The following is an 11,508-nucleotide window of genomic DNA, read 5'->3' as shown; positions in this document are numbered from 1 at the left end:
TTCCCGGCTTGGGTCACTGTCTGTGTGGAGTCTGCACGTCCTCCCCATGTGTGCGTGGGTTTCCTCCGGGTGCTCCGGTTTCCTCTCACAGTCCAAAGATGTGCAGGTTAGGTGGATTGGCCATGCTAAATTGCCCTTAGTGTCCAAAATTGCCCTCAGTGTTGGGTGGGGTTACTGGGTTATAGGGATAGGGTGGAGGTGTTGACCTTGGGTGGGGTGCTCTTTCCAAGAGCCGGTGATGGGCCGAATGGCCTCCTTCTGCACTGTAAATTCTATGATTTTCTTGCACTATTCCCACATCCCTTGATATCTTCAATAACTGGAACTGTATCGATCTGAGTCTTCAACAGACTCAGTGATTGAGCTCCCACAGCCTCTGGGGACAGAATTCCAAAGATTCCTCACCAACGCACCTCTCATGTCAGCCCAAAATGTCCTGCCACTGATTTTGACACCGTATCCCTTGGTTTTAGACTCCGCCACAACCCCCAGCCGGGGGGAGACATCCTTCCCACGTCTACCCTGTCGAGCGCTGTACGCAGTCTGAATGAGGTCATCTCATACTCCCAACCACCAAGAGAATAAAAGGCCCAATTTAGTCAATCTTTCCTACTCCCAGGACAATCCCTCCATCCCAGGAATCAGTTTTGTCAACCCTCTGGGTTTCTTCCTCCATTATCAGCACCACCCCAAATGCTTTTTTTTTTTGCCTATCCTTCCTAAAGAGCGGTACCAGCCCAGATATAGGTGGGAAGGTCGATTCTCCGGGGACAGAGCGGTGCCAGCCCAGATATAGGTGGGAAGGTCGATTCTCCGCCCCCATGCTAAACGTGATTTTGCCGCGGGGCTGCGGAGAATCCAGGCCACTATATTCCATCTGCCAGGATCCTGTCTTCACTTTGCCTTATCAAAGCCCCCTGAAGTCTTCTTGCATCCTCCCCACAACTCATATTCCCACCGAGTGTGGTGCCTTCAGCAACAATCCACCATCTCAGGAATGCCCCAAAGTGTTTCACAGGTAACAGAGGCATTTCCGTTATGGGGAAGTGAAGTTAAATATTGATTGTATGTGAAAGGCTGATGCTGCTTTCCATGTCAGGTACACCTTGCTGTGGCAATGTAAAGAACGGCCAATGTTTCAACAATAAAATATTTACACACAGTCTGAAGATTCATCTCATTCTCTGTCTATTTACCCAGATCGATATCTCTATTTAGCCAGATCGATATCACTATTTACCCGGATCGATATCTCTATTTAGCCAGATCGATATCTCTATTTACCCGGATCGATATCTCTATTTACCCGGATCGATATCTCTATTTACCCGGATCGATATCTCTATTTACCCGGATCGATATCTCTATTTACCCGGATCGATATCTCTATTTACCCAGATCGATATCTCTATTTAGCCATATCGATATCACTATTTACCCGGATCGATATCTCTATTTACCCGGATCGATATCACTATTTACCCGGATCGATATCTCTATTTACCCGGATATCTCTATTTAGCCAGATCGATATCTCTATTTAGCCAGATCGATATCACTATTTACCCGGATCGATATCTCTATTTACCCGGATCGATATCTCTATTTACCCGGATCGATATCTCTATTTAGCCAGATCGATATCACTATTTACCCGGATCGATATCTCTATTTACCCGGATCGATATCTCTATTTACCCGGATCGATATCTCTATTTACCCGGATCGATATCTCTATTTACCCGGATCGATATCTCTATTTAGCCAGATCGATATCACTATTTACCCGGATCGATATCTCTATTTACCCGGATCGATATCTCTATTTAGCCAGATCGATATCACTATTTACCCGGATCGATATCTCTATTTACCCGGATCGATATCTCTATTTACCCGGAACGATATCTCTATTTACCCGGAACGATATCTCTATTTACCCGGAACGATATTTCTATTTACCCGGATCGATATCTCTATTTACCCGGATCGATATCTCTATTTACCCGGAACGATATTTCTATTTACCCGGATCGATATCTCTATTTACCCAGATCGATATCTCTATTTACCCGGATCGATATCTCTATTTACCCGGAACAATATCTCTATTTACCCGGATCGATATCTCTATTTACCCAGATCGATATCTCTATTTACCCAGAGCGATATCTCTATTTACCCAGAGCGATATCTCTTTACCCGGAAAGATACTCTATTTACCTGGAACGATATCTCTATTTACCCGGATCGATATCTCTATTTACCTGGAGCGATATCTCTATTTACCTGGAACGATATCTCTATTTACCCAGAACGATATCTCTATTTACCCGGATCGATATCTCTATTTACCCGGATCGATATCTCTATTTACCTGGAACGATATCTCTATTTACCCGGATCGATATATCTATTTACCCGGAACAACATCTCTATTTACCCGGAACGATATCTCTATTTACCTGGAACGATACCTCTATTTACCTGGAACGATATCTCTATTTACCTGGAACGATACCTCTATTTACCTGGAACGATATCTCTATTTACCCGGAACGATATCTCTATTTACCTGGAACGATACCTCTATTTACCTGGAACGATATCTCTATTTACCTGGAACGATATCTCTATTTACCTGGAACGATATCTCTATTTACACAGAACATGATCGTTATTAACCTAGGATATGTCAATATATATGTAACACTGTCGTTATTCATCTCTAACTTTTCGTTAAGTTTAAATCCGAGCACAGTGAGCATTTCACAAATGAGTTGATCAGGAAAGTATATCAGATGGATTCGTGGCCGCATGAATCATTATTTGGTGAACCACAAATCCTGGGCTGTGCAGGCCTTAAGATCGAGTGGAGGGAGGGGGAAAATGTCACGTTGAAAAGAATTCAAACTAAACCGAAGCACAAAGGTCAAAGCACTCGCAGAACAGTTACGAGAACTGTACCGAATGAATCGTTCGTTCATTTCTTTAATCCTCCTGAAGCTCCACAGCATGGAATGTTAAAGTAAAAGCTCGACAGCCAAACTCAAGGCTGACTTTGGACATGGTGGCCTCCAGGGGTGAACAGAGAATTCCGTGGGCAGTGTTGTATTTTACAGGAGAAATGATTGCAGACAATGCTGAATCCGATGATGAACATTACGGAGATATATATGACTTCGAAGAGGATGCGGAAAGTAATGGTGTGCAAGGTGAGACAGACGAAGACCTGTGCGAACTGCTCGCTGATCTGTGTCGCAGGAGCAAGGACAGGTTTAATGAAAAGGCCCAAGGTGTGCTCTTCCAGGGGTTTGGACAGAATGACGCGGGGGTCACGGGGGATGCCCAGGCTGCCCTGGACACTGCGAAGAGCGGGAGCTCTGAGCTGGCGCACTCCAAAATGAAAACTGAGATCCAACTTGCTGATACTCGGGAGGAACAGCCATTGAAGCAAGCTAGAAACAGGCAACATCGTCCCAGTCTTAGAGAAGCTTGCTGCAGAGGAACTTGTTGAACCGTTTCAGGCCTCTGAAACAATTCCGGTAGTCAACTCCCTGATCCTCCAGGATACTGAGGAAGACATCGATGATGAATTAAAAAATTAAAAAAAAATAAATTTAGAGTACCCAATTATATTTTTCCAATTAAGGGGCAATTTAGTGTGGCCAATCCACCTAGCCTGCACATCTTTGGGCTGTGGGGGTGAGACCCACGCAGACACGGGGAGAATGTGCAAACTCCACACGGACAGTGACCCAAGCCAGGATCGAACCTGGGACCTCGTCGCCATGAGGCTGTAGGGCTAACCCACTGCGCCACCGTGCTGCCCTCATCGATGATGAATTTGATGATATCAACTCTGATGTTGAAGAGATTGTGAAACAGCAGAGGAACTGATGACTATCTCGCTATGCAGCTCAATGGATCAATCATATATCCTCAAACAAGACCATGCTGACCCAATACCTGGATCGTCACAACCAGAGAATGCCGGCATTGATAGTTCTAGCGAAGAGGAGCCATTGAGCGATGCTCCAGGGAGCCCAGAAGGGGCGGTACACGTTGCCGTAGATCGAACTCCAGCCAGGCACCAGAAAGCGAGACGCTGCAACATCCCGCTGAGGCCGCAGACGTGGTTACACAATCCAGTGATGACGCACAGCGCTTCAGGATCCACCCGAGACTCCGCAGACCTCCAAGCGCAGGGTGAAGACCAGCTCCGAGCGCAGGGGGAAGATCCGAGCGCAGGGTGAAGACCAGCTCCGAGCGCAGGGTGAAGACCAGCTCTGAGCGCAGGGTGAAGACCAGCTCCGAGCGCAGGGTGAAGACCAGCTCTGAGCGCAGGGTGAAGACCAGCTCTGAGCGGAGGGTAAAGACCAGCTCTGAGCGCAGGGTGAAGACCAGCTCCGAGCGCAGGGTGAAGACCAGCTCTGAGCGCAGGGTGAAGACCAGCTCTGAGCGCAGGGTAAAGACCAGCTCCGAGCGCAGGGGGAAGACCAGCTCCGAGCGCAGGGTGAAGACCAGCTCCGAGCGCAGGAAGAGGAGAAGACTGGGAGGGCGAGCTCATCCCACTGACACAAGCAGAAAAGGTGAGATCATGACTGATAAACTCGGGACAAAAGAAACGGCAAACACTCAGAATAACAGCGGCGAGGCAGTGGGTTAGCACTGCTGCCTGACAGCGTCGATGTCCCAGGTTCGATCCCGGCTCTGGGTTACTGTCCGTGTGGAGTTTGCACATTCTCCCTGTCTCTGCGTGGGGTTCGTCCCCACATCCTAAAGATGTGCAGGGTAGGTGGATTGGCCACGCTAAACTGCCCCTTAATTGGAAAAATTAATTGGATACTCTAAATTTAAAAAAAAAACAACAGCGGTGTGGCAGAAAGGGGAAAGAAGACGCACGGGTGGCCGTCACGGATGAGGGCCTTCCAAAGGTACAGAGTAAAGAGGAGAAGAAGCAAGAGGCCGACATGCAGACTGCTCTTTGAAAAGGCTGGCAACAGCCCACAGATCCCCGTGAGGGAGGCACAATAACTTGGGCGAAAGAGACGGATGTTGACAGGCATATCATGTTTAAGTGTCCATAAGAACTTGTTCACATTGTTTAAACATATTACATAAAGTTAAAATAGTAATAATGGTTGTAAAACAAACATTCAGGTGTTCAGAGGAAGGGGGATGTGGCGATATGCCGGTAAGCAATATTGTAGATGGCCGACGGTGCGTCTTCCAACCAGCAGATGGCGGTGGCGCAGACCCACCACGTGGTCTCGAGGCAGGGGTGAGGCAAGGAGGAAAGCTCCCGAGTGAAGAGGCCGAAGCGGGATTCGTTTTGTGCAAAGCTTTTATTAACATTGAAAAAAAAAAACCAAAATGTCGGAACCTTGTGGAAACCCTCCCCCCCTCCCCTACCCAGAGAGAGAGAGAGAGAGAGGGAAAAGCAAGATCTATCAATAAATCTGCACTGGAAAAAGGTTCAAGGGCCTGTGCTATACAACGTTGGAAAAATACTTATCACACTAAATGTGAGGGGGAAAAAATACCTTTGAAATAGAGCACGCAATTCATCTTTAAAATTAGTAAGATCCATTAGAAGGATTCTGTATTAGTCGCTGCGTTTCACTACAATATTACTAAAGTGTGTATATATATCTATTATATAAAAAATAAGACGTTACTCCCCAGAGAACAGCACAGGCTGTATTCTCAGGGAATTTTAAATTCACGGAAACCCCTTGTGCAAACATCGTGCGCACTCGTCCCAAAGATTTTGGGCTCCGCTCCTGATCGAGGGATTGGAAATCGGAGATTGTAGTCCGGTTTCCCCGGCACATAGCAAGGGGAGGGGGGGAGCTCTTGACGTGACTTCTGCTTTGAGGGGGGGTGAGGGTGGGGAAGAGAGGAGACGGGGAGGGAGGTGCACCAAATGGGATTGAGGCACTTGCCTCGTGGAGGGTTTTAGAGACGGCGGGGGTCAGGTCCGGCCCTATCTGCTGGAGGCGAGGTCGCATCTGATCGGAGGTGTGGGCAAATCCAAGCATCCCCCCCCCCCCCCCCCCCCCCCCCCCCCCCCCCGGTCTTTATCGCCAAAACAATCCTGCGCTGGGTCAGAGAAGGCAAACCTCACATCGGAGGTGGGGGGGAGGAATGGCAGCCAGTGCAGGCACAATGGTGACAGTAATGAAGCAGCTTGAACTGCTACTGTCCCGGGAACGCTCGATTCTGTCACTGACCAAAATGGAAAGTGTTTCCTGTTCCCGGGACAAACATCCCTCACTTTGACGTGTGCAAAATTCACAGTCTCCCCACACACTGACACACACATGTAACACGTCTGTCTCACACAGACACACACATTTAACACGTTTGTCTCACACACTGACATACACCAGTCACACACACTGACACGCACATTTAACACGTCTCAGTCTCACACACACTGACACACATTTAACACGCCTGTCTCACACACACTGACACACATTTAACACGCCTGTCTCACACACTGACATACACCAGTCACACACACTGACACGCACATTTAACACGTCTAAATCACTCACACACTGACACACATTTAACACGTCTAAGTCACTCACACACTGACACACATTTAACACGTCTAAGTCACTCACACACTGACACACATTTAACACGTCTAAGTCACTCACACACTGACACACATTTAACACGTCTGTCTCACACACTGACACACATTTAACACGTCTAAGTCACTCACACACTGACACACATTTAACACGTCTAAGTCACTCACACACTGACACACATTTAACACGTCTAAGTCACTCACACACTGACACACATTTAACACGTCTGTCTCACACACTGACACACATTTAACACGTCTCAGTCACTCATACACTGATACACATTTAACACGTCTCAGTCACTCACACACTGACACACATTTAACACGTCTAAGTCACTCACACACTGACACACATTTAACACGTCTAAGTCACTCACACACTGACACACATTTAACACGTCTGTCTCACACACTGACACACATTTAACACGTCTAAGTCACTCACACACTGACACACATTTAACACGTCTGTCTCACACACTGACACACATTTACCACGTCTCAGTCACTCACACACTGACGCACATTTAACACGTCTGTCTCACACACTGACACACATTTACCACGTCTCAGTCACTCACACACTGACGCACATTTAACACGTCTCAGTCACTCACACACTGACACACATTTACCACGTCTGTCTCACACACTGACACACATTTACCACGTCTCAGTCACTCATACACTGATACACATTTAACACGTCTGTCTCACACACTGACACACATTTAACATGTCTCAGTCACTCACACACTGACACACATTTACCACGTATCAGTCACTCACACACTGACACACATTTACCACGTCTGTCTCACACACTGACACACATTTAACAGGAAACCAGTCTCACATGCCATGTGGAGGTGGTTGGGGTGGGGGTGGGGGACAGGGGATGGAAGAGACCAGGAGGGGGAAGCGGGGGGGGGGAACCAGGAAAGGCGGGTGCGAGAGATTGCTGAGGAAAGGAGGGGGGATAGGGAAGGCAGCAAGTGGGGCAAAGGGGGCGACATGGAGGTGGGAGGGATGATGGGAAAGAGGTTCGTCAATTGTAATGTTTAGCAGCCCCACCCCATTTCATACAGCAATTTGCCAGCGAGTCATCAGTGTTGACGATACTGAACTGCAAAGTGTCTGTAACAGTTTTGACTAACAGCGATAAGGTGCTCCCATCTGCTCCCGATTACCGGTACAGCTTGCAATGGCTGGGGTCCTGAAGGCAATAAAACTTTGCCACAGTTGTGGGAGAATCGAATACAACACAAACAATATCAATCTGCTCGAGATAGCCTCGTTCGGTCACCTCTGCCTCACACATCGGAGCACAATGCATCAAAACGGGGAAGCCGAGATATCGGACTTGCTCCACGGAGATCCCGATGCAACAAAGCCGATGTCTGTGTGCTGATGTCCATCCTGTCTAGGCCCAAACAGCCTGTCTCTCCCCCCCACCCACCCGGCCCCGAACAGCCTGTCTCTCCCCCCCCCAACCACCCGGCCCCCGGACAGCCTGTTTCTCCCCTCCCCCTCAACCCGGCCCCGAACAGCCTGTCTCTCCCCCCCACCCACCCGGCCCCGAACAGCCTGTCTCTCCCCCCCCCACCCACCCGGCCCCCGGACAGCCTGTCTCTCCCCCCCCCCCTCAACCCGGCCCCGAACAGCCTGTCTCTCCCCCCCCCCCCCAACCCGGCCCATAACAGCCTGTCTCTCCCCCCCACCCACCCGGCCCCCAGACAGCCTGTCTCTCCCCCCCACCCACCCGGCCCCCAGACAGCCTGTCTCTCCCCCCCACCCACCCGGCCCCCAGACAGCCTGTCTCTCCCCCCCACCCACCCGGCCCCAAACAGCCTGTCTCCCCCCCCCCCACCCACCCGGCCCCGAACAGCCTGTCTCTCCCCCCCCCCACCCACCCGGCCCCCGGACAGCCTGTCTCTCCCCCCCACCCACCCGGCCCCCGGACAGCCTGTCTCTCCCCCCCCACCCACCCGGCCCCCGGACAGCCTGTCTCTCCCCCCCACCCACCCGGCCCCCAGACAGCCTGTCTCTCCCCCCCACCCACCCGGCCCCCAGACAGCCTGTCTCTCCCCCCCACCCACCCGGCCCCGAACAGCCTGTCTCTCCCCTCCACCCACCCGGCCCCCAGACAGCCTGTCTCTCCCCCCCACCCACCCGGCCCCCAGACAGCCTGTCTCTCCCCCCCCCCAACCCGGCCCCGAACAGCCTGTCTCTCCCCCCCACCCACCCGGCCCCCGGACCCGAACAGACTGTCTCTCCCCCCCCCCACCCACCCGGCCCCGAACAGCCTGACTCTCCCCCCCCCCCCCAACCCGGCCCCCGGACCCCAATGCCAACCTGTACCTGACCAAGTCAATGCAGGGGACGGGTTGGCTGCAGTGGGTATGGGCTGGTTGTCACAGTGTGTCTGTGGTTAAAACCACGGACCCCCCCCCCCCCCCACACACAAACACCGGCTGCAGAGTTGGGCTGAGGGGGCTGCAGGGGTCTCCGCTCCCCTGGGGAATGGGGGGGGGGGGAGGGGGGATAGGGACCTCTTACACCGATAGCTCCCCAGCGTTCCCACAGCTCCACGTCATTCCGCAGCGATAGCTGGCTCAGCTCCTACCCAATCAGACAGGAAAACTGTCCGTTTCACTGGATGGGGTGGGATGGAGGGAATGACGGGGAGCTGTGGGAATGAAGGGGAGCTGTGGAATGACGGGGAACTGTGGGAATGCTGGGGAATGACGGGGAGCTGTGGGAATGCTGGGGAATGACGGGGAGCTGTGGGAATGCTGGGGAATGACAGGGAGCTGTGGGAATGACGGGGAGCTGTGGGAATGCTGGGGAATGACGGGGAGCTGTGGGAATTACGGGGAGCTGTGGGAATGCTGGGGAATGACAGGGAGCTGTGGGAATGCTGGGGAATGACAGGGAGTTGTGGGAATGCTGCGGGATGACGGGCAGCTGTGGGAATGACGGGGAGCTGTGGGAATGCTGGGGAATGACGGGGAGCTGTGGGAATGCTGCGGGATGACGGGGAGCTGTGGGAATGACGGGGAGCTGTGGGAATGCTGGGGAATGACGGGGAGCTGTGGGAATGCTGGGGAATGACGGGGAGCTGTGGGAATGCTGGGGAATGACAGGGAGTTGTGGGAATGCTGGGGAATGACGGGAGCTGTGGGAATGCTGGGGAGCTGTGGGAATGCTGGGGAATGACGGGGAGCTGTGGGAATGCTGGGGAATGACGGGGAGCTGTGGGAATGCTGCGGGATGACGGGGAGCTGTGGGAATGACGGGGAGCTGTGGGAATGCTGGGGAATGACGGGGAGCTGTGGGAATGCTGGGGAATGACGGGGAGCTGTGGGAATTACGGGGAGCTGTGGGAATGCTGGGGAATGACAGGGAGCTGTGGGAATGCTGGGGAATGACAGGGAGTTGCGGGAATGCTGGGGAGCTGTGGGAATGCTGGGGAATGACAGGGAGTTGCGGGAATGCTGGGGAGCTGTGGGAATGCTGGGGAATGAAGGGGAGCTATGGAATGACGTGGAGCGACGCGGAGCTGTGGGACAGTGACTGGGGCTAACACGATGGCCTCTTCCTGAAGCTACGGTTCTATGGACTGATGGTGAAGGTTCAGGACAGAGTTTTCTCCTGGTGAGCAGCTCCATGCCTCGCAGACCCCACTCGGTGAGTTCAACCTCTCGTCAGCTGTGTGAGCTCACAGAGGATCAGGACTGAGCTGCCAGTCTATAACTCCCAGGACAGATTGGTCGCTGCACAGAGTCACAGGAGCTGAGAGAATACTTTCCTTCAAAGGGGTATATAACACTACACTATATATAACACTATATATAACACTATATATAACACTATATATAACACTATACATAACACTATATTTCTTCTGCACGACACACAGTTAACAGCTTTTAAACCAGGGTTCCCCAGGCAACAGAGACGTATCAGAAGGAGCGGACACTGTTAATCACTCCTCCTTTCTCAAGGGTCCTGACCCAGCAAACCTTGGGTCTGCAGACCCCAGTACCCCAGCCAAAGATTGATTGCACAGATGTGGACACAAATAATTTCAAACAAATACTGAGAGAAGCGTTAAGACACAACCTGTTGGTCTGGGAAAGTAGTGGATTTCGGGATAAAAGGGCACTGGGGGTGGGGGATCAAATGGGGTGTCGCGGGGGCAGGGGGTGGCCAGATGTGGAAGGTTGGTAGATGGGGCGGTCTGCAGAATGGGGGTGACGGGGAGAGGCAGATGTTAACCACCCAAAACTACACGGGGTCACAGCATGGAGAGGCAGAGTCAGAGACAGGTGTTAGCCATGCACATGATGCACACATGCACACTCAGATGTGTGCACACACCAGAGACACGTACACACACTCGCACACACAGACATGTACACACTCGCACACACCAGAGACACGTACACACACTCGCACACACAGACATGTACACACTCGCACACACCAGAGACACGTACACACACTCGCACACACAGACATGTACACACTGGCGCACACGGACATGTACACACACTCTCACACAGAGACACGTACACACACTCTCACACAGAGACATGTACACACACTCGCACACACTGACATGTACACACACTCTCACACAGAGACATGTACACACACTCGCACACACTGACATGTACACACACTCGCACACAGAGACACGTACACACACTCGCACACATTGACATGAACACACACTCACACACATTGACATGAACACACACTCGCACACGCTGACATGTACATACACTCACACTCATTGACATGTACACACAATCGCACACATTGACATGAACACACACTCGCACACATTGACATGAACACACACTCGCACACGCTGACATGAACACACA

The 11,508-nt window shown here is 51.6% G+C and overlaps 1 protein-coding gene across 2 annotated transcripts; it reads right to left on the bottom strand.

Moving 5' to 3' along the window:
- Positions 1-8,955: 8,955 nt before the first annotated feature.
- Positions 8,956-11,079, bottom strand: LOC119958968 (DNA-directed RNA polymerase II subunit RPB1-like). Of its 2 annotated transcripts, none has more exons than XM_038787494.1 (3): positions 9,805-11,079; positions 9,340-9,757; positions 8,956-9,302 (listed from the first exon to the last, which is right to left on the bottom strand). In XM_038787494.1, the coding sequence occupies exons 1-3, from the start codon at positions 10,282-10,284 to the stop codon at positions 9,244-9,246; spliced, it is 957 nt and encodes a 318-aa protein (XP_038643422.1). In that variant the 5' UTR covers positions 10,285-11,079; the 3' UTR covers positions 8,956-9,243. The 2 variants fall into 2 exon arrangements, with proteins under 2 accessions (XP_038643422.1, XP_038643423.1); XM_038787495.1 differs by having other exon boundaries at positions 9,835-11,079.
- Positions 11,080-11,508: the final 429 nt, after the last annotated feature.

The sequence above is a fragment of the Scyliorhinus canicula genome, chromosome 31, assembly GCF_902713615.1.
Source record: "Scyliorhinus canicula chromosome 31, sScyCan1.1, whole genome shotgun sequence".
Taxonomy (NCBI): domain Eukaryota; kingdom Metazoa; phylum Chordata; class Chondrichthyes; order Carcharhiniformes; family Scyliorhinidae; genus Scyliorhinus; species Scyliorhinus canicula.
Note: the sequence above shows the minus strand (reverse complement) of the source record. Positions and strands in the feature narration are given on the sequence as shown.

What these genes read in the sequence shown, in the direction of transcription:
- LOC119958968 (XM_038787494.1), bottom strand. Translation starts at nt 10,284, where the DNA reads ATGGAGCTGCTCACCAGGAGAAAACTCTGTCCTGAACCTTCACCATCA. An exon ending in CAGCATTCCCACAGCTCCCC is followed by an intron (nt 9,758 to 9,804) that starts AGCATTCCCACA and finishes CCACAACTCCCT; the next exon opens with GTCATTCCCCAGCATTCCCA. An exon ending in ATTCCCCAGCATTCCCACAG is followed by an intron (nt 9,303 to 9,339) that starts TTCCCCGTCATT and finishes TCATTCCCACAG; the next exon opens with CTCCCCGTCATTCCCTCCAT.